General features: G+C 41.1%; 1 protein-coding gene across 1 annotated transcript; it reads left to right on the top strand.

Moving 5' to 3' along the window:
- The first annotated feature begins 2,475 nt into the window (after positions 1–2,475).
- Positions 2,476–21,895, top strand: LOC107808518 (uncharacterized). Its single transcript, XM_075248507.1, has 2 exons — positions 2,476–3,577; positions 21,366–21,895. The coding sequence occupies exon 1, from the start codon at positions 2,777–2,779 to the stop codon at positions 3,317–3,319; it is 543 nt and encodes a 180-aa protein (XP_075104608.1). The 5' UTR covers positions 2,476–2,776; the 3' UTR covers positions 3,320–3,577; positions 21,366–21,895.
- The last annotated feature ends 2,384 nt before the right edge of the window (positions 21,896–24,279 follow it).

Raw genomic sequence — 24,279 nt, 5'->3', positions numbered from 1 at the left:
TTTGTTATATAGAGGATGAAGTATTTGAAAGTGTACCTGCGATCATTGATCGTTTTCAAAACATGACAAGTCGTCGAGTACAATTGTAATGATAATGTTTATATTCATATGTTATCTTTAAGTCTTTTGTTATTTTGAAATTTATGTTGAATATCGATACTCGTTCCTTAGTTCAGTTATTATGATATATTGACTTGAAATTGCGGTAGGAACTCATACACTTCAATTCCTAGATCCGCCTCTGTCTACCAGGAACTTTTTTCACCGTCTCCGCGCGTCGGAGGTTCTTCTCTTGATCACTTCACATTTTTGGTTTATTACATCGTTATGCATTATTATTCCCGGACAACACAGATGTGTGATGTTAATTTAAGTTATATATTACTTTTTTTCCATCCCAATTTAATGATACTCTTTCCAAAATTATAAATGACCTCCTTAGACTCAGTTATGAGATTACATGGGTTTGTTGTTATTGTTGTTGTCTATGACCTCTTTACGCTAGTACCATCATGCATGGCGCGCCTTTGGCTGTAGTCCATTTTGTATGTGGCTTGTGTCTTCTCTCGTAAATGGTGGTTAGATTTGGAGGGTGGATTTTATGTCCTTTTATTTATCACTAGGAATTGTCCAGTTCTGGCTCGTTGGTAGTTTGATGCATTTAATGTGCAATTATTTCTACTTAAAATAGTAGTCTTAATGGTTGACATGAGAAAAATTTTGCTCTTGTAGAGATATAATTAAATAAATAAATGAGTGCTCCCTTGGCAAGTACAGGTCCTGCGTTCGAGCTTTACCGTCACTCGTTACAAACAAAAAAAATAAAAATTAGGCACACATATGAGGGTGTCTATAACATATAATTAAGTAAATAAAAAAGTATGCTTTCTTTAAAAGCTAAAACTTTCATATGAGATGGTCACACATTTCATCAACTTTGTTTCCTCTTGGGATTTTTTTGTACAGTAGAAATGTGTTATGCTTTCTGTTAGTTTATTTTCCCAATCTCAAGATTGCTCTTATGCTATGTGTGTTTCTTTTGCATTTTGACTTACCATTATGTCGTTTTCTGGTTAATGGATGTTTGCGTTATGCATGGAACATGAATGGCGAGGAGTAGGATTGACAAGCATAATGGCAGTGCAGTAAAAATATGAAGCTAATGGTCTGTATACTAGTTCAGTGTATCTCTCAAGATACTGGACAAAAACAGCAAATTGTGCTTTCCAAGTGGGATCAGTTAATTTATTGATCAAGCTTATACTTTGAGAAAATTCGGAGCCTCCTCATAATTGCGCTGTTTTTCCAGGATCTCGTGCTCCGTCTCGATGTCTTCAGGAAACACAATTGCTCGGTGAATACAGTTAGTTTAGTGCTGACGGTGACATTGTGGTATCAAATTATACTTACTCGAAGTTCATACTCTGGGACTGGGAGACTGGAAAAATTGTACACTCATTCCAGTCAGGTCATCATTACACTGTATATCAAGCAAAGTTTATGCCATACACTAACGATCGGAGCATTGTTACTTGTGTTGCCGATGGGCAGATAACTTCTTTATAGTTTTGCTTTTCCTTCTTCACGATCTTCCATATTGGTGATTTTATTCCTACAAACTCTCTGATTCATCATCCTGCATATTACTGCTTCTCTTTGATCTTTCCTAAAAGAAGGTGACATATATTTCACTAAGATTTTAGTTTCGTTTAAAAATTAGGAATTATATAGCTAATGGTTACTGTCTGTTACAACCTCCACTAAGGAAGAATATACTTCCTGTCCTTGCAAACTACAGATTAATAATCATCAAATTCTAGAAGGAGGAAACGTGGTAACGAAGGTGGTGGCGAAGCATCAACGACGAGCTCACAAATTGGCAATTGAACCTGGAAGCCCTCATATTTTTTACTCCTATGGAGAAGATGGATTAGTTCAACAAGTGAGTTGTGTTATTTGGTCCTTATAGTTAATATACCCTTTTCTTTCTCTAATTTTAGTTCCAGCTTTTATGTCAAAAATTCTATGGGTGGTACGACACTGAATTCTAATGTTGAAAAATCCCGAACAAACGGGAAGAACATTTTCTTTTTGAAATTATCATGTTTTGTAAGCTTTTGACTTATTAATTACTTATTGTTTATGAATTAATATAGGTCCAGTTTTTCAGAGATGTTAGTTTCTATTGTTGGTGGGAGTGTTACTGCCGGGGGCGGATTTAGGGGGTGGAAGGGGCCCGAACCCCTCTTTGTCGAAAAATTACACTGGATATATAAGGTAAAATTTATTTTTTACTTTTATATATTATGTTTTGAATCTCCTTGACATAGTCAAAAGCGTAGCTTAGTGGTCAAGGGGTTTAAAACCATTGGTTCAATTCTCACTGGCTACAATCTTTTTAAACTTTTTTTTTTGAAGCCCCTTAGCAGAAATGCCATAAGTTTTTCCCTTTTCGCTCCTTCGCCCTCATGTCTCCTTAAATATCACCTGTTTTCTTGTGTAAGGAAATTATTGACCAATCTAACTATAACTCAATTACTGAATCAAACTTTCGAGGAATTAAATCTAGTCTCCAAGTTAAAGAGACATAATCGTCCTCTATATGTTTTAAGTGATCTATTAAAGTATAAGGGCGATATGTGAATTGGAAAAATCAAACCTTTTGAGCAATAATTTCTGGTTTCATATTTGAACCAACATAAAGAGACATCATAGTCATCTATATGGGAACTGGACTGAGAGACTAACTAATCTAGAGATTTTGTTGAGGTTTCACATGGCGTCTCCCTTTTGTCCATTCTTATATATAGGTAATGCTCTCTTGCAGATAGATCTAAGAACAGATACAGCTACAAAGCTGTTTACTTGCGGACCTCCGCAGGGAAGGAGTTATATGCCTGTCCTTCATATAGTTGCAATGACAATAGATCCAAGAAATTCCAATTTCTTTGCTGTTGCTGGATCAGTTGAATTTGCAAGGATTTTTGATATTCGTAAATATAAGCGGGATGGATCTGTTGATTTTGGTCAGCCTGTTGATTACTTCTGTCCCTCACATTTAATTGGCGATGAGGGTGTGGGAATAACAGGCTTAGCTTTTTCTGACCAGAGCGAACTTCTTGTTTCGTACCTTGATGAGTTTATCTATCTTTTTACAAAAGATATGGAACTGGTACCTGATCAATCCACCACTCCACCAGTTTCCCATGACACTGATGCGGGTGAAATAGATCCAGATCATCAGTCTCGTGCATCTCCATCTCAGGATTCTGGTACAGATGTTGGTCTACAAGTCTACAAAGGGCACATAAACTGTTAAAGATTTACTAGAGGTGTTAATTGTTTTGGGCCCAAGTGTGAATATGTCGTGAGCGGGTCTGATTGTGGTCGAATTTTCATATGGAAGAAAAAGAGTGGGAAGCTTGTTCGTGTTTTGGGCTCAGGTTACCATGTCACAAGCTGTATTGAGCCGCATCCTTATGCACCAATGCTTGCTACCTATGGATTTGACAGTGGCATAGAAATATGGACCCCAACGGCAATTGATGGAGCTGTGTTACCTACGGATATTCAAAAGGTATGTGTTGTATCAAAATAATTTTCATATATGAAGATTATATTGTTATGGTCTTTTAGCTTGTTCTTACAAATGGATTAGTTTGAGCGGGTCTTACATCATCTTTGTGCATCTTTCTCCAGATATAATTCAAAACAGTGACGGTTAACAAGTCATACATCAGAACTCTCTCTTTGATTTTAGCTGCCTATGCATCCTAATAACATACTTACAAAGTCTTATGCAAAGAAGTAAAAAAAAACTAACAAAGTACAGGGCAAGCTTTTAGTAGGACTTCAACTGACCTGCTTGATTAACTATGCAACTAAATCGTTGACCAAATAGGTTCAATTATGTGTCTTGGTTGCTCTTGATTTCTTGTACAAATCTAACTGTGTTACACATATCCAAAATATTTGCACTGTATCTTCCGGGTTGTGTTTGTGCAAGTTGCACCCCATTTTAACTATCTATTATTAATGTGGAAAGATTCATAATACTCTGGGGGAATTAAGTAATACGAGTTTTGAATATGATGTTAGTTCTTGTTGAAGATCTTAATTCCTCTTAAGTGCTGACAATTTTGCACTTTCTGTTTCCTGCAGAGTGTTTACCAGTAAAACAGTACAGTTGAATTTATACGTGATTTCTAGACAAACGAACTAATTTGATCCTGAAATAATACAATAATTGAATAAATGTACAATACTTAGCCTTAAAATGTAGATGAAACAACAGAGATGACAGTTCCGGGAACAAGGTTTTCGGGCACAGCAATGATGAGATCAAAAAGCGGAAAAGTAAGATTTGATTAAGCTTTGTATAGAATGTAGTGTAAGTTTAGCCAGAAAATTCGTGTCCTTTACAATGATAACTGGGCCCACTATTTATAAATATGTCTAGGGAAGAAGGTCCTAGGATCGTGCCCTATTTTAATGTTAATTATGAGGGTCATTGATGAAGATGTAACGGTGAATATAAATGCCAAATTCTCTGTAATGGGCAGTCGTTCTTAAAGCTGCAGAATATTCATTATTAAATGCTACCGGGCGCAGAGCATTTAATACACATTTATGAACGTTATCCCGTCCGGTGACAAGCGGAATGGCTGCGTTCGGTCTCCGGCCATCCCCGTCTTGGGTTCCACGTGTCACATGTCATATCATATTTCACCCTATATAGATAGTCCTCCTGCTTTCCGGTGACATAACTTTGTGTTACCGGGAAGTTGGTAGAAACACTTTTTTGGCGGGAATTACTATAACTCCCCCTGAAGGCTTCTGACGGTTGATTAGACGCACGTCTCTCCGCATTTATGTCCCGAACACATGTCATCCCACGATTCAGCACAAATTTTATCGATTATCGAGGTAATCATGGCCATGAATTTAGCTGCCAAAATTTTACTTATACGCATCATTCTTTTCCGTTGCACTTCATAATTTTTCGAGCTTCTGATTTGCATCTTTGTTCTCCATCCTTTCTCTAATTCTCTTTAAACAAAAATCTTTTCCTTCTTCTTATTCAATGGTTTTTTCCTCCAAGCGTACCGGTTCTTCAAAGAACAAGAACAAAGCCAAGGACTCTGCTCCTCCAACGGTGGGTTCCGTCATCCTAAGAAGATTCAGTACCACAAAGGACTTTGAAGAGAAATTCCCTACTGCTAACCCTCGTACATGGGCTGTTAGTAGGTACTCTTTTTCCAGTCGTCCTTCCACTATTCCTCCCGTGAAGGAGGACTGTCACTGACATGAGTTGGATATCATTGCTTCTGATCTATCGGAGCAAGTGACCCTTCCCAAGGAAGGTTTTACATACTTTTACATGTATCCCTTTTCTTTGGGTGCGTTTTCTTTGAGTGGAGAGCTTGATTCCGTGATTGCGGAGTTTTGCCTTCGCTACTAGGTGTGTTTGGCACAGATAAGTCCTTCAGTGTGAAGGACGGTCGCCTGCCTTCGATGCTTGTGCTAGGAGACTGGAGAAGAGCTAACATTAGCTCGTATGATGAATCTCTAATCCCCCAAAGGTCGTATCGACTCTTCACCCTTCGCATGTTTTAACAACTCAATGGATCCCACCGGTGGTGGAAGGCTTGGACCAGTGGGTTCAGAAGATCTTGGACGTCACGACGCCCAAAACTCGTTTGTGGAAAGAACTGACCCTTAAATACGGGTGGAAGGCCAAAAATCATGGTAATTTTAACTTACCATGCTTCCATTTTTTTTTTGTATATGGAAAACTTGGTCGAACCCTTCTGACTTGTTCACGAAATTAGGTCTACCTGCGGGATCTGTTACTGTTCCTGAGGAGGACGTCTTGGTTGATCATGCTGATGTAGTGAGACTACTTCAGGAGGCACTTAACCGAACAGGTATCTCCGGGCCTGTTTCGGGCGCAAACACTTCTTTACAGAGTCCCCGGCCGGAGGATAAACAACCGAAGAGAAGACGTTTCTCCGCGACCGAGGAAAAGAATAAGAGAGCGAGGACTGATACCCCCGAGTCATCTCCGGTAGCGATGGTGATTGGCCCTCCTTTTGGGCCGGTCATAGACACCGTGACGATTGACAATGATGAAGAAGCTAGTGATGAGGGAGCTTCTCTACATAGAAGACAGCGATCCTCATCATTCCAACAAGATGCTCGACCTGTTGATAAAGTTACACCAATCGAGGACGATGCCTCGGCACTTTGGGGAGAGTTTGATTTGGTAGATAATGTCAACTCCTATTTTCGGGCCCCAATTGCTGAACCCGATACTGCTAGGTTGAGTACCGGGTCCTTGCCGTTTTTGGTTGGCGAGCATCCAACAACCAGCGCTATATTTGATGTAGCTACTTCTCACTCTTCAACTCCATTAGCTTCATCTCCATCTTCACCAATATCAGCAACTGCTACATCACTTCCATCTTTATCCACTCTTCCATCAGCAATTGCTACATCACCTCCATCGGCCGCACCTGACCATGAAGAAGGTGTTCCTCTTCCACAGTCCCCAGTTTATGGAAATTTGGGGCAAAATTATGCTGCCCCTTTTGAAGATTCACAAAGGAGGAGGAACGTTACTCTTTTCGGTCTCTACCGGATGCAACTTGCTATCCCGGCCAGTAGAGCTTGCTAATTATCTGAAGCCAAAGGGCTTCAGAGAAAGACTGGAAAAGATTCAAGCACTCTCGGGAAAGTGTTTGTTGAACAACGCCATGCACAACACCACAGCGGTATGTTCCTTTCTTTCTTTGTTACTTCTTCTATTTTTGGGTGTAAGCATATCCGATCGGTGTTGCCCCGTAGTCCGATTCGGACACGGGCTCGATAATGATATCGAGTTTTGCCGTTTATAGCTCGAAGCTCGACGTCCCTACTTCGGAATTCGTCCGAGCTTGTCATGTGGATACCCTTCGATTGAAACGTCATTGTCTCGACCGGTCTTTATGACTGAGAATCGGTTTTGACCATACACAGATAGTCCCCTCGTTTTTCGGAAAGGATGTGGCGAGGAATGATATAATTTCCCTACGGCTCGATCAAATTTATGCTGACGTTTCTATCGAACCCGATCTTGACGTATGTGATAGTTGTCCCATCGACTCGGTTTTACCGAAGCATTTAATGTGTGTCAGACGGTGGTCGGCCACCGTTGATACCGAACCGTCATGCCTTAGTCTATAAATAGTCTTTCCATATAACCTTTACCACTTTTGTGCCTTCTCTTCTTCCAAACTTTCTTATTTATCCTCTCTATTTCGCTGCTACGGGGCCGCCCATACCAGAATTTTGGTGCTGTCTATTTCTTCACCTTCCTTTGCACTCTTTCCTTTCATATCAATGGCGAAAACTTCCAAAACCGTACCTCAGAAGGAGAAAGCTTATTCCTCACGGCTGTCTGATGATAAGGCGCCGGTGGAGCCGTCAGTTCATGACTATGTTCCTGGCCCGTGCACTTTGAAGACTGATTTTAAGGTGGAGAATCCTACCTCCGTTTCGGGTCGATGTGAACATGTATCGATGTATACATGCTTTATAACGGAGGATCACCTCGAGGCCGTCCGAAAAGACTGCAACTGGGGTTCCGAGGTCGTGTTGCAAATTCCATCTTCCGATGAGAGTGTTACCACTTACGTGGAGGAGCTTTTAAGTGTTTATACTTATCCCTTCATACTGGGACCCGTCGACCCGATGATTATTGATTTCTGCAAAAGGTATCAAGTCACCCTTGTCCAAATTCATCCCTCTTTATGGCGTATAGTGATCTTATTGCGCTTCTTCTCTATCAAAGCCGGGGGTTGGATTTTTCTCTGAACCACCTCATACGACTGTATCGGCCTCAGATCTTTCGAGGACTAATCAGACTTCATCGTCGGGCATCGAAGGCTTTGATGTCGAGCATCGATGAAGACAAGGATCGGGGTTGGATGGGTCGTTATATTCGAGTGAGGACCCGTAATCTCATTCCGGGGGAGAAGATGTCGTTCCCTGAAGAATGGAATTTTGACCATAAGTGATTTTTGTTCACTTTTCATGTCCTTTTTCGATTTTTTCTGATGTCCTTCCCTGATGTTCAGCTGCCTCTTGGATGCCACAAGCGGTGCCTGACCTCGAGGACTGGGTTCGGAAGTTAGCCTCGACCTCCTCATACGCCGAGCGCGCTTGGCTTGATTTGGCAAAAGGCAGATGGGAGGCCAAGAACCATGGTGAGGTTTGCTTCTTGTTTCCTTCGAAGTAATCTTTGAGTTCTATTCGTTACCGATTTCCTTTTGTGCAGGCGTAACCAGGGATGCCGCTTTGAGGCCTTCGAGCGGTGAAGAAGGAAACAAGTCCCAAGTCCCTAAATAGGGGGAAGATAAGAAGCGAAGAGCTTCCTCTCGGTCAGAGGACCCCAAGCCCAAAACTCGAAGGGTGAGGAGAAAAGTAATTGCCCTTTCGATTGACTCGGTCTAACGAATGAGAGAAGAAGAAGAAGAAGAAGAAGAAGAAGAAGAAGAAGAAGAAGAAGAAGAAGAAGAAGAAGAAGAAGAAGAAGAAGAAGAAGAAGAAGAAGAAAATAGCTCTTCGGCTTTGGTAGTCCGATCTACGGAGGCCATCGAGGTTGCCAGAGCTCCCGAGCCGATGGCGGCTGTGACTGCCGGTGTTGTTTCTGAAGACTTGAGTCTCGACCGGAGTACTCCGAGTGATTTGCTCGGGGCTATGACAATGGGTCATTCGCCTTCTCTTCCATCTTTTTCTGAGCAGGTGTTGAAGGAAGCTCGAGAGTTGAAGTCTCCCGATATCGACGAAGGCTCTGGTGCAGGGGATCCTTTTAGGGATTGTTTTACGGGAGTCGATGATGGTTCCGATATTGGTGACGCTTCTCTTTTATTAGAGGAGGCTCAGCGTTTCATTACTCGGGTAATGATTTTTCCATACTTGGTTTCTTTGTTCTTTTCCATACTTGACTCGTGTTTCTTACTGTGCAGGCCATTAGTAGGTTTCGAGTCGATCTTAGCCAGTGTGAGGCCGAGCTCCGGAAGGTCTCAGGTGAGAGAGATGCCCTGTGGCTTCTTTGCAGCCAAAAGGACGAGGCTATAAAGGACCTCCAAGAGGATTTGGCTAAGGTCCGTGAAGAAGGGGTCGAGCTCGATAAGCGGGTGAGCCTTGTTCTGTTAAAGTATGGGTCTGACTCAACCGTGGAAGTTAACTCTTCGTTAGCTCAGTTGCAGCAAAAGATCGAAAAGATCGGGTTACTTCGAGAAGAAGTCGATCAAATCCGAGCTGAATGCAATCGGTGGAAGGAGACCCTCGACCACCTGGCAGCGAAAAAAGAAACCATCTTAACAAAATTATTATTGGCCGACGTTCAACTTTGAAGTGCCAAGCAAAAGGGGTCGGTTCAAGCTAAGAAGATCGAGGAGCTTGAAACACGACTTGCTGAGGCTAAGGCGGAGGTTGCGTTGTCGAAAGTCTTGGCGGATAAGTCCATTGCTGTATATCGGGCCGATGCTGAGGCTGCTCAGATGGAGGCCCAGGAAGCGGTGAAGACCGCCGATACTCGAGCTCTTTGGGTTGCCGAACTTGCCAAGTGTAGGTCTCAGAGGGAGACCCTCGAGGAGATACACACTCGAGGTTTCGACCTTACCGAAGATGTAAAAAAGGCAAAAGAGCTCAAAGCGAAAGCTGAAGCCTTGGCTTCTGATAATGATGATGATGATGGTAGCAAAAGAGGATCCGAGGACGGGGAAGAGCTCGACCAAGAAGCTTAATTTCTAATTCTTCATGTTTGCAACTTAATCACGTGGGCAATTTTTGTATATATATGTATAACGAGGTCGACTTGTTTTTATTTTGTGAAGACTTTTAATCGAATGTTGACCTTGTAGTCTCTCTGATCGATCAGATTTGTAGCCCCTGGGTTTGCTTGTTGAGTCGATGATTCAAACTTTGAAGGAACATAATCCGTAGGTGTAATGTACTGGTTGAGTTAATGTAAACTCAGAGTAAAAGTAGCTTATTAGCCGTTGAGTGAATGTTTTGAACTTGAAATATTGTAGCCCGTAGGCGTAATGGTCGAGTGGGTGCTTGTTCGAACTCGGAAAAACAGTAGCCCGTAGGCTTAATAGTCGAGTGAATGTTTCGAACTCGAGATAATGTGGCCCGTAGGCACAATGGTCGAGTAAGTGTTTGCTCAAACTCGAAATAAAGGAAGCCCGTAGGCTTAATAGTTGAATGAAGAACTCGAGATAATGTGGCCCGTAGGCTTAATGGTCGAGTGAGTGTTTGCTCGAACTCGAAATAAAGGTAGCATGTAGGCTTAGTCGAGTGAATGATTCGAACTTGAAGTAATGTAAGTAGCCCGTAGGCTTAATATTCGAGTGATTATTTTGAACTCGGAATGAAAGTAGCCCGTAGGCTTAATGGTCGAGTGACTGCTTGCTCGAACTCGGAATAACAGTAGCCCGTAGGCTTAATAGTCGAGTGAATGTTTCGAACTCGGAATAACAGTAGCACGTAGGCTTAATAGTCGAGTGAATGTTTCAAACTCGGAATGTCATAGCCCGTAGGCGTAATGGTCGAGTGAATGTTTTGAACTCGAGATAATGTGGCCCGTAGGCGCAATGGTCGAGTGAGTGTTTGCTCGAACTTGAAATAAAGGTAGCCCGTAGGCTTAGTCGAGTGAAAGATTCGAACTTGAAGTAATGTAAGTAGCCTGTAGGCTTAATATTCGAGTGATTATTTCAAACTCAGAATGAAAGTAGCCCGTAGGCTTAATGGTCGAGTGACTGCTTGCTCGAACTCGGAATAACAGTAGCCCGTAGGCTTAATAGTCGAGTGAATATTTCGAACTCAGAATGTCGTAGCCCGTAGGCGTAATGGTCGAGTGAATGTTTCGAACTCGAGATAATGTGGCCCGTAGGCACAATGGTCGAGTGAGTGTTTGCTCGAACTTGAAATAAAGGTAGCCCGTAGGCTTAGTCGAGTGAAAGATTCGAACTTGAAGTAATGTAAGTAGCCCGTAGGCTTAATATTCGAGTGATTATTTCAAACTCAGAATGAAAGTAGCCCGTAGGCTTAATTCTGGTTGCAAAATAAATCTCAAGTCATTGCACATGTGTTTATGTTTGGGCCAATCTATATGAGCATGGTTCATTTTGACCATTTGGCTCTTACAATTTTTCCTGTTGGAACCCTATTGTTGTGAGATGACTTTCTTGCATCTGAACTCGATGTATTTGAGGGCCCTGATGCCCCCCCGGTATTCGAGGTCGGTTGGAAAGAGGCCTCGGATATTGTCAAAAGTGCAGCACGATCGATGGTTGCCTCATTAAAAACCTTGCCGAAAAACCCATTTGGGAGAAAACCGGTCTAAGGGAAAAAGAGTGCAACGCGTGCTTTTAAGCGAAAGATCTTCTTCATCTCTTGTTCGGACTTCTGCATGGGTCAGTTAGATGAATATGGAAAGGTCATACCTTAGCAGTAGTACCGTTTTAGATGTGATACATTCCAACTGCTTGATAGCTGTTTGTCATTTATGATGCCGAGCCTGTATGATCCTTTTCCAACGTTCTCGAGCACCTGGTATGGTCCTTCCCAATTTGGTCCTAATTTTCCTTCGTTTGGATTCCGAGTATTGATGGTGACTTTTCTGAACACTAAGTCCCCAGGCTTGAAATGGCAAAGTTTAGTTCTTCGATTATAATACCTTTCGATTTGTTGCTTTTGGGCGGCCAATCGGATGAGGGCAGCTTCTCGTCCTTCGTCCGATAATTCAAGGCTGGTGTTCATAGCCTCGTTATTTGATTCTTCCGTCATGAATCGAAATCTGGGACTAGGTTCACCGACTTTGACTGGTATTAATGCTTCGGAACCATATACTAAGGAGAATGGGGTCATCCCCGTACTGGATTTTGACGTTGTTCGGTATGCCCAAAGGACTTCGGGCAGGATTTCTCTCCATTTTCCTTTGGCGTCATTCAATCTCTTCTTCAGGTTTTGAAGAATAGTCTTCTTCGTTGATTCGGCCTGACCGTTCCCACTGGGGTGGTATGGTGTTGATAATATCCTCCTTATTTTGTGATCTTCGAAGAATTTTGTGATTTTGCTGCCAACGAATTACTTCCCATTATCGCACACTATTTCGGCGGGTATCCCGAATCGGCATATGATATGATCCCAAATAAAGTCTATAACTTCTTTCTCTCTTATTTTCTCGAACGCATGCGCTTCAACCCATTTGGAAAAATAGTCAGTCATAAATAAAATAAATTTGGCTTTACCCGGGGTCGATGGCAGAGGGCCGACGATGTCCATTCCCCATTTCATGAATGGCCATGGGGATAGGACCGAGTGAAGTTGCTCTCCGGGTTGATGGATAATTGGCGCAAACCTTTGACATTTGTCATATTTATGAACAAATTCTTTCGCATCCTTGCCCATATCGATCCAATAATACCCCGCTCTGATCATTTTTCGAACTAATGTGTCGGCACCGGAGTGATTGCCACAAGTGCCCTCATGTACTTCCCGGAGGATGTAATGGGTATCTCCCGGACCCACGCATACCGCCATCGGTCTATCGAATGTTCTTCGATATAGTGTTCCGTCCGCAGCCAACGTGAATCGAGCAGCTTTAGTCCGTAGGGCCCTGGAATCTTTAGGGTCTGAAGGGAGCTTTCTGTTTCTTAAGTATTCAATATACTTGTTTCTCCAATCCTAGGTTAAGCTAGTAGAATTTATTTCGGCGTGCCCATCTTCGATTACCGATCTTGAAAGTTGAACGATAGTCCCCGTGCTCAAATCATCTACCTCGACCGACGATCCCAAATTTGCAAGAGCATCGGCCTCATTATTCCGTTCTCGTGGAACATGCCGTAGGGTCCATTATTTGAAATGGTGTAAAGTGATAAGCAGTTTGTCCAAATATCTTTGCATCCTACCTTCTCGGACTTCGAAGGTTTTGTTTACTTGACTCACCACCAGCAAAGAGTCACAATGCCCCTCAATGACTTCTGCTCCCAAGTTTCTAGCTAGTACGAGACCTGCAATCATGGCTTCATACTCAGCCTCGTTGTTAGTTAATCTGATAGTTTTAATAGCTTGCCTAATAATGTTACCCGTGGGGGGTTTCAAAACTATGCCTAACCCGGACCCCTTTATATTCGAAGCACCATCCGTAAAAAGGATCCATACCCCGGATGATATACCTGATTTCAAAAGGAGTTCCTTTTCGACTTCGGGTATGAGGGTTGGCGTGAAGTCGGCCATGAAGTCTGCCAAAATTTGAGACTTGATGGCTGTACGGGGTTGATATTCAATATCGTACCCACTGAGTTCGATGGCCCATTTGGCCAATCAGCCTGATAGTTCGGGCCTATGTAAAATATTACGGAGTGGGCAGGTGGTTAATACGCTTATGGGGTGACATTGAAAGTACGGCCTTAACTTTCTAGATGCGCTTACCAGTGCAAGTGCCAATTTTTTTAACTGCGGATACCTAGTTTCCGCTTCTCCTAAGGTCCGACTTACGTAATAAACAGTAAATTGCATGCCTTGCTCTTCTCGAACTAGGACACTGCTTACGGCGACTTCCGATATCGCCAAGTACAAGTATAGTTTTTCGTCAGTTTTTGGAGTGCAAAGCAGTGGTGGGCTCGATAGATATCGTTTCAAATCCTGTAATGCTTGTTGGCATTCCGGTGTCCAAGCGAAGTCGTTCTTCTTTTTGAGTAGGGAGAAAAATTTGTGACTTCGATCTGATGATCTTGAAATGAACCGGCCTAAGGCTGCAATTCTTCCCGTTAACCTTTGTACAGCTTTCACGCTGTCCACGATGGTGATGTCTTCGATGGCCTTGATTTTGTCGGGGTTGATCTCAATTCCCCGATTTGAGACCATGAAGCCGAGGAACTTGCCCGAACCGCCCCCGAAAGCACATTTTTCGGGGTTGAGCTTCATGTTGAATTTCCTCAAAATCTTGAACGTTTCCTGCAAATGGGCCAAATGGTCCTCTGCGCGCAGGGACTTAACTAGCATGTCATCAATATAGACTTCCATTTTTTTACCTATTTGTTCTTCGAACATTCTATTTACTAGGCGTTGATAAGTAGCTCCTATATTTTTTATCCCGAAGGGCATTACGTTATAACAATATGTTCCATGTCGGGTCACAAATGAAGTCTTTTCCCGGTCGTCCGGGTTCATCTAAATTTTATTATACCCGGAATAGGCGTCGAGAAAGGTGAGGATCTCATGGCCGGCCGTGGCATCGATCATGCAATCGATGTTGGGCAGTGGAAAGGAATCTTTGGGGAATGCTTTGTTCAAATCCTTATAGTCCACACACATTCTAAGTTTGTTTCCTTTTTTAGGTACTACAACCACATTGGCTAACCATTCGGGGTATTTTACCTCCCGAATAGACCCTATCTTGAGAAGTTTGGTTACCTCATCCTTTATGAATGCGTGCTTTTCCTCGGACTGGGGCCTTTTTTTTTGCTTCACCGGTCTGAACCTAGGATTCAAGCTTAGCTGGTGCGCCGTTATGTCCGGCAGGATCCCTGTTATATCTAAATGGGACCACGCAAAACAGTCGATGTTATTGATAAGAAATTGAATGAGTTTCTTCTTGAGTTCGGGGCTCAAACCCGTTCCCATGTATACCTTTCGTTCGGGCCAGTGTTCGATCAGTATGATTTGCTCCAGTTCCTCAATTATTGATTTGGTGGCATCGAAATCATCGGGGGTTACAAAGGATCGAGGGATCCATCGGTCATCATCATCTTCTTCAATGTTCTACTTACCTGGCTGGGTCGAAGCCGATGTCTGTGATTGCTATTTGGCGCTCTGCTCTCCGATTGTGTCTCCTTCTGAACCTGATCCTTTTATTGGCGAAGACGAGGATATTAATTTTGCTTCTTCGACGGAGAACATTTCCTTTGCGGCCGGTTGTTCTCTGTACACTATTTTGACACCTCCCGATGTTGGGAATTTGAGGACCTGGTGTAGGGTCGAGGGTACGACTCTCATGCTGTGGATCCACGGCCTTTCAAAAAGCGTGTTATATCTCATATCACCTTCGATCACGTGAAACTTTATTTCCTGGATGGTTCCGGCCACGTTTATTGGTAGGGTAATCTCGCCTTTGGTGGTTTCACATGCCATATTGAATCCATTTAGAACCAGAGTTGCGGGTACGACCTGATCTTGCAGGCCGAGCTGTTCTACGACCCTCGATCTGATGATATTGGCCGAGCTACCTGGATCAATTAACACACGCTTAATCTTAGTTTTATTCATGAGTACGGATATTACCAGTGCATCATTATGGGGTTGGATGATTCCCTCTGTATCTTCATCACTGAAGGACAAAGTCCCTATGGGTGTATAATCTTGAGTTCGAGATCGCTTTTCCCTCACAATCGATGTTTTAGTGCGTTTAAGCATCGGTCCCTGAGGGGCATCAACGCCGCCGATGATCATGTGAATGACGTGTTGCGGTTCTTCTAGCTCGTTTTGCTTGCCAAATTCCTTGTTCCTAAAATGGTTCTTCGCCCAATCACTCAGAAATTCCCGAAGGTGTCCTTTGTTAAATAAGCGGGCCACTTCCTCTCTTAGTTGCCTGTAATCTTCCGTTCTGTGGCCATGGGTGCCATGATATTCACACATTGGATTAGGATTCCTTTGGGCAGGATCGGTCTGCATGGGTCGAGGCCATCTGGTGTCTTTGATGCGTCCGATGGCCGATACGATGGCGGATGTACCAATGTTGAAGTTATACTCCGATAATCGAGGGACTTCTATAGGATCGACATATTTATCAAAGCCGCTCTTGCTCATAAGTCCCCGAGAATTTTGTCCCCGATCAGTCCTTCGGTTGTTCTGAACCGCATCACGTGCTGAACCATTGTTCATCCGATCTGTGTCGTACGGTTGGTATCGGTCTCTGTTCGACCTTTGTTCTCTGTTGATTTCCCTCTGATTTTTAGTGGTTGTGTGGTTCTGACGTACGGGCCCATACGGAGCTCCCAATTGATCATCTTTAACCCTAATTTTTGATTGGTACCGTTTGTGTACATCTGCCCAAGTTATTGCTGGGTACTCGATCAAATTTTGTTTCAGCCGACGTGATGCTGTCGAACTTAGCCCGTTCAGTCCTTCGGTGAAAGCTTGTACGGCCCAATCGTCTGTGATCGGTGGCAAGTCCATACGTTCCATTTGAAATCGGGATACGAATTCCCTCAGCATTTCGTTACCCCTTTGTTTTATTTTGAAGAGTTCTGATTTCCTTGTTGCAACCTTCATGGCACCAGCATGTGCTTTTATGAACTAATCTACTAACATGGCAAAAGAATCAATGGAATTTGGTGGTAAGTTGTGATACCAGATCATTGCTTCCTTTGCGAGGGTCTCTCCGAACTTTTTCAACAACACAGATTCGATCTCATCATCCTCCAAATCGTTGCCTTTGATGGCACATGTGTAGGAGGTGACGTGTTCGTTAAGATCAGTCGTACCGTTATATTTGAGAATTTCGGGCATACAGAATTTTTTGGGGATCGTTTTGGGGCCATGCTCGAGGGAAAAGGCTTTTGTATGAATTTTTTCGAATCGAGCCCTTTTATCATTGGCAGAGCCCCCGAGATTTGATCGACCCTAGCGTTATACGTTTTCATTTTTTTGTCGTTGGCTTCGACTCGTTTTGTGAGTTCCTCGAGCAATTTAGCAATTTTAGGAGCGGTCCCCGATTCCTGCTCGTTTGATTTCATTACGACGGGCTCCATTCTGGGGGTGACTTCTCGAAGAAGCGGATTGGAGTTCGGCCCACTTTGCATATGAGTTTGGCTCTACAACTGAGCTATCACTGTTTGTTGGGCTTGTAGCATTTCGAAAATCATACGCAAGCTGGCCCCAATTTTTCCCGTGCTGTAGGTGTCTCGGGCTATGGGTCGAGCACCGCCCTGAACGCTTCTTTCCGGTTCAGAACGCTGATTCACTTCTAGAGCTATTTGTGAATTGATATCCAATGGTACTTCGGCTCGAATTTCGGGTTCTTCGATTCGAGCCTCATTGCCGTCGTCAGGTAGCCTTCCGGCCCCGGGCGCCAAGTTGTTGGTTTCATCTTGAAGGCCGGCTTCGAGGTTGATAGGTAGAGCCATTTTGAAGTTGTAAGCTGGAGTGTACTGTAGATTTATATCAAACAATCACTGTTACCCTTAGCCCCACAGTGGGCGCCAAACTGTTTACCCAAAAAATCGGATAACATTAAATTTAGATATGGTTCTAAGGGTATGCGAATTCCTTTGATACAAAATGACAATACAGGTATTTTTGCTATAAAATGGGAATGATGGACGGGAAGACTGAAATGAGTTAGAAAAACAAGCACAATGAAATCTTAATGTATCTTGGAGGACTTGCCTCTATTGCAGTCTATCCCCCTTTTTATAATAGAGGATCACTGTTTTATCTATAACAACATAATAAAATAATACATATAGTGGAGGACCCATGATGGTTTGTCTCTTCCTTGATTCTCGCCAAGATTCTCTCCCTCGGTGCGGTTGTAACGGCTCTTGTCTGCGAGCTTGGCACTGGCTCGAGCTCGGTGTTAGATCGAACCCCCAGTCTTGGTTCAAGCTCGGTTCTGCCTTGGGGCATCGATATTCGGGGCCTGTATCGATATGTGTTGCCCCGTAGTCCGATTCGGACACGGGCTCGATAATGATATCAAGTTTTGCCGTTTATAACTCGAAACTCGACGTCCCTACTTCGGAATTCGTCCGAGCTTGTCATGTGGATACCCTTCGATTGAAACGTCATTGTCTCGACCGGTCTTTATGAATGAGAATCGGTTTTGACCGTACACAAGCTTTTAAGCCAAAAAAGCAATAAGTTTGGGTTGCCCAACTTCTTATTTTTGGCTTATTTTAAGCAGTATTTAACTTATTTTAAGTACTTTTTGACTTTGTCAAATATTGAAAAAAAGCTAAAAAGAGCTTAAAAGCTTAGTCACTTCTCGGCCACTTCGTGATGTTTTCTCGGTCAGAATCCTCCCAGTATGGATGCACCATAGCACCTAGCTGTTTGTAGAGCTGACCAAACTTACTTCTTCATACACATTAAAAATATATGTTGGTCCTCAAGTATCCGGTTGGTTTTCTTCACGCTATATGTATTTCAAGTCAGTCCTACAACGTTCTAATCACTTGTAAGAGGAAAGGTCACTGAAGGCAGTTTTGAGAATGGAGGAGAAGAGACTATGAGCTGCTGTCAACCTTTTTTGTCCTCAATATATATAGAGCATAAAATGACTTTTCATATGACTTATCATCAATAATCACAATAAATAAATAATAGTTAATATCTAAGTTGTTTAGATACGAGTGCGGGTGTCCGACACGGGTGCGGATCTAGAGGTCGGATCCTTCCAGATGTAAATTCTATGATTCGGGGATATGGATCCTAGTACGGATACGGATACGGGGATTCGGCTAATAATAATTCAAAAAAATACAAATATAAAATATCTCTAAATTATAAAAAAAATTGTGAAATACTTACGTATAGTTTGTAAAGTGTGGGTTTTTTTTTTATTTTCAAGTTGTATATAATTAAATGATTGATTTCCTAGATAAAGTATGTTATTTTCTTTAAATTTACCTTAGTTTTGGTTCTTATTTCGGGAATCAAATTGTATCTTGTCTCGAATTTTTTCGCCTGTCGTGGTCAAAGTACCCAAAATTATTTGATCAGATCCGGTACGGGTCCCATACCCACACTCATACTAGTGTCGTGTCGACACGGGTGCGGCACCTAAACTGTCATGTCGGAGCAACTTAGGTTAATATATCATTCAAGATTGCAAGAATCAATGTCCCCACGTAATTAAAAAAAAATGTTCCCACATAATTCTATATTTATTGCATTTTCATATTCTCATACATTGTATGTGAAAAGATGTCCAGTAGCTTAATAAATTTATTTAAATCTACATTTATATTTTTGTACAAAAGTGGTGTAAAAATAGTGTTTGTTTGAAGGGTCAAATAGTCATTCAATTTTTAATGGATATTTTGGTAATTCAAATTTCTAATTTGGAGCTTCTTACTTATAATATAGTAGGACGATAGGAAGATTATTATCAAGATGGTTGTACTGTTTAAACAAGCATTCAGATTTTCCCATCTCTTTTACTATTCTCTCTCTGTCCCTTCTCATCATCAACCATCTTCACTTATGTTTTGTTCTAAAAGAGTAATGTTAGTGTAAAATATGTAGAAGCTTTCTGGCAGTGTGTGTATATCTTTCACATTTAAATTGCATGTCAAATAAGAGCTGTCTCTATAAAGCTTTAATGAAGTTGTTTTGGAACTTAGTTCACTTTACTTTAGTGTCTTACTGCTTTCTCTTTGTCCATTGAGGTCATGCATGTGATAGTCATGTGACATACGACTACCAAAAAGCAGAGACACACTGGTAAAAATCTGCTAAAAACCGATCAAATATTTCCGACCAACGTTGGTCGGTCAAAAAAAGCGACCAAAAATCGTCCAGCTTAGACGGAAACTGAAAAAAAAAAATTACATTTTTTTAAAACTAAATAACGACCAATGTTGGTCGGTAAATTGGTCAACGAATTGACCCAGCTGGTCAGACAAGAAAATTTTGGATTACCGACCAACGTTGGTCATTAATTTGGACCCAATTTTTTAAATTTTAATAATTATTTTATTATTTAAAATATTTTATAATATTTAAGAATTTATATTTAAAATTACCGACCAACGTTGGTCGGTTAATGCAGGGGAAGCATTTACCGACCAACTTTGGTCGGTAATAGTTATTTTCTGCAAAATAACCGACCAAAGTTGGGGTCGGATATTACGTCAACATTGGTTGAACTTTCAAATTACTTTTATATTTACTATCTAAATAATATAAATGTAATTCGTTAACATTTTTGTAATACAAATAATGAATACACTAACATATACTATATATAACATGCTATATATGTAGTTAAAGTAGTACAACGAAGCGTGTTTTATATATATATATATATATACACACACACACACACACACACACACACACACACACAAAAACATATACTATAACAAGCTATATATATAGTTAAAGTATTACAATGAAGTGTGTGTGTGTGTGTGTATATATATAGAGGTATAGCCGTATATATATAAGAACACGAAGCGCTAGGACCACGGGGTCGGGTTTTTTTAGGGATAGACTTATGAATATCCTAATTAGTATATATAATTTATCATCAAATATATCTATTTGTAAATTGATGCATCGACTTATAACTTACTTAGATGCATCGATGAATATTAAAAACAAAACGTTTGACCTATATCGATTAATAGTAAAAACAAAACGTCTCGACCTATATCGATTAATCTATGTCATGCATTATTAGTGATGAATGAATGAAAAATAGAAGAATTAATACTAAGCATTTTTGACATATATATGGATCACAAATTAAATAAACGAAAGAAGTTATTAGTATTAAGTAAACGAGTTAAATTAATATGTCAAACATGGTCAAACTTTAACAAGCTATATATATACACACTAACATATACTATAACAAGCTATATATATAATTAAAGTATTACAGTGAAGTGTGTTTGTGTGTGTATATAGTGTCTTACTGCCTTCTCTTTGTCCATTGAGTTCATGCATGTGAAAGTCATGTGACATACGACTACCAAAAAGCAGAGACAAAACCAAAATTTGTAGCTTATGGGTTCAAGATTCTAATCCTTTTAAGTTACTAGATTCTAAATAAATAATTTGAACATACTCAATAAAAAATTTAAAGCAAATACAGGATTTGAACTAAAACTACGGAGCTCGACCGAACCGTAGTCAAACACTCTAGTTAAGCCCCTGCCAAAAGAAGATGTTGTTACATCCAAAATCCTTGGATACCACTATTTCTGCAAGTAGAGGGTGCTCTAAAATTTTGTGCTAATGTTTCTTTAAATAAATGGTCCAGTAACCTTATCAGTTTCATTATTTCGATTTAGGAAATCGTGGTTCTCTTTGATGGTGATAATAATAATGAAGAATTATGTGACAACAAAAATCAAAATGGGGATGAAGCGTTCTTTTGACACTATCGGCGTTCTGATTTTGATGATTCCTTTTATAATGACCAAGTTGCTTATAGTGATCTAGACTATGCCACTGATAACTTAGATGATAATGACTGCCGTTTGATGATATTGGCTACATGTGAAAGGATGATGTTGGTTCTCGTTGAAGATGATAATGCCATTTAACTATTCTGACCATTTTGCACTTTCTGTTTCCAGCGGAGACCTAAATTAAGCGACCCAAGGATCCGATGCGCTACTCCTTGGGACGAGATATGTTATTTTTTCTCTGAACCCCCGGAAGTTAGAGAATTTCGCTTAAGAGACTGGGAGTTGACTCACGGTATGTTTTGACACAAACATCCAAATATGGCGCTCTACCACACTACCAGTAGTGGAAATGAGAGCAGGATAGAGCTTCACTTCAGTTGAAAAGAAGGAAACTAAGTTATGGACGACGGTACCACCTCGCCTTTTAATTTTTGTTGGAGCAGAGAGTCAACTGCTGATGGTCAAGTGTTGGATTTTTGCTACTTTTATACTTTTGGTGTAAGATGGAATGTAAATTCTGTATATAGTTGGCTAAACTTTTGGGAGGATGTATGGGTTTATGCATACATTTGGTGGCCGAGCCCTGTTAGTCCCGCCAATATTGCTGTATTTGTAAATAATAATTCTGAAAAATATAAGTTATCGTAATGAAACAGTAATTAATTCGAGCCCACTGAATTCACAGTGTTTCCTTAAGGAATTTAATCTCCTCCTAGTACCCAAGGTTATGGATTATTTCCTCTCAGGATAGAACGAATCACACACTGGTGTAGCGGTACTTCAAACCCCAGTGTTTCAGCGAACACAAAGTTCGGTAGCAAATCACACTTACAGTTGCTTTGTTTGAAGTTAAAACAATGCAGAACAAAGGAGTAGAAACTCAAAAAATCGTATGGAAATGCTGAGAGTAAAGAGTGCAATGTATAGCCAAAGTTGAGCGTTTTCAGTTTGGTGTGTGTTGTGTCTTTCTTAAACAGCTGCTGCACATATTTATAGCAGTCAGCTTTGAAGATGAACGACTCTCCACCCTCCATGGTGGAGCATGCACTAGCTTGTTTGTGGAGCAAACACTTGGCCATGGTGGGAAGAGCATTAGGCGGCTGCTATTGCAGCTGGCGGTCAATACACGGATTGGAACATATCCGTTATAAATGCGGATAATCTTACGTTAATATTTACTATTAACAAATAAATTTGGTCCAAAAAATAAATCAATCAATCGATCATTTGACCAAATCCGAATCCGAATCCGAAACCGAAGCCGAAGCCGAGCGAGCGGCGACGACGACGGCGTGAGGCTTGCTTTCTTCTTAACCCTTTAAGAGCTACAAGAAGAGCAATTATATATATACCCAAAAAAAAAAATTTCCTCTTCCAATATGGGACAATGTCTCATTGTCAAGAGGGGAAAACTTAAAATTTTACTCAAAAATTTTATTTTCCCTCTATTTCCCATTCACCCTCATTTTAAGACTATTTCATCTTAAATAAAAAAACCTCAACAATCCCCCACATGAATGGGGAATGGCTATATCACGGAAGTATGCATGGAAAAACTGTGTGATTTGCAAGCAATGATTAATCGCATCTGGATAAGTAGGTTTCCCTTTGAACTTTCCGTAGTGAACTTATGTCGGATATACTCGGTCAATCGGTAGATTTGATATCTTTGAACCGTCGATCTTTGGTGTATACCTAGACAACCATAAGTCACACAATCAACCATTAACCGTCTTTGGTTCTCATTGTTGTGTTCGTTTCAGCCATGAACACCGCCTGGGTTCATAAGTGCGTAGAGAACTGGCCTTACAAAGTTCTCCTTGAAGCGGCTAACACTTCACACTTACATAGGTAATTCTTAAACGTGTCATCATGTAGATACACTATTTGATATACCCCGTATCAAATTTAGAAATCATTAAAAAGTCTTAATACTTTATCCTTGGTACTGAACATTGTCTCATCACGAGAACAGACTAAAATTTTATTTGACAATGTTGAACCGTCATTAATAACTTTGTTTGATCTCCTTGAACCTAGATCTTGGGATGTCCAGTCTTCTAGGTAGAGTTACCGCCACAATGACTTGTTCTCGGCCATAGCCCCATTCCCCTTGATGATTTCTCAACTACCTCTCTAGTTAGACCTTTTGTAAGTGGATCCGACACATTATCACTTGACTTTACATAGTCAATCGTGATAATTCCTCTAGAGAGTAATTGCCTAACGGTTTTATGTCTTCGTCGTATATGACGAGATTTACCGTTATACATAACGTTCCCAGCCCTTCCAATTGCCGCTTGACTATCACAATGTATGCATATTGGTGCCAACGGTTTGGGCCAAAATAGAATGTCTTCCAAGAAATTCCGGAGCCATTCAGCTTCTTCACCGGCTTTATCTAAGGCTATGAATTCAGCCTCCATTGTAGAGCGGGCAATACATGTTTGTTTGGACGACTTCCAAGATACCGCTCCTCCACCAATAGTGAATACATATCCACTCGTGGACTTAGAATCAGTTGAACCGGTGATCCAATTTGCATCACAGTATCCCTCAATCACCGCAGGGAATTTACTGTAGTGCAAGTCAAAGTTCTGGGTATGTTCTAAATATCCCAAAACTCATTTCATTGCCATCCAATGAGATTGGCCTGGATTGCTCGTATATCGACTCAGTTTACTTATAGCACAAGCTATATCTGGTCGTGTACAATTCATGATATACATTAAGCATCCGAACACACGAGCATAATCCAATTGTGATATGCTTTGGCCTTTATTCTTTGCTAATACAAGATTCACGTCAATTGGAGTCTTTGCAACTTTAAAGCCCAAGTGCTTGAATTTTTCAAGTACTGTCTTAATATAATGAGATTGTGACAATGCTAGACCTTGAGGAGTCTTATGGATCTTAATTCCCAGAATTAAATCAGCAACTCCCAAGTCTTTCATATCAAACTTGCTATTGAGCATACGCTTAGTAGCATTTATGTTAGCAATGTCATTACTCATTATCAGCATATCATCCACATATAGGCAAACAATGACTATGTGATTTGGAACATTTTTAATGTACACAC

The sequence above is a fragment of the Nicotiana tabacum genome, chromosome 24, assembly GCF_000715075.1.
Source record: "Nicotiana tabacum cultivar K326 chromosome 24, ASM71507v2, whole genome shotgun sequence".
NCBI lineage: Eukaryota > Viridiplantae > Streptophyta > Magnoliopsida > Solanales > Solanaceae > Nicotiana > Nicotiana tabacum.
This window is presented reverse-complemented; position numbering and strand designations above follow the sequence as displayed.

Bases quoted from the DNA above. Each gene is read 5' to 3' on its own strand.
- LOC107808518 (XM_075248507.1), top strand. From the start codon at position 2,777: ATGGCGTCTCCCTTTTGTCCATTCTTATATATAGGTAATGCTCTCTTG.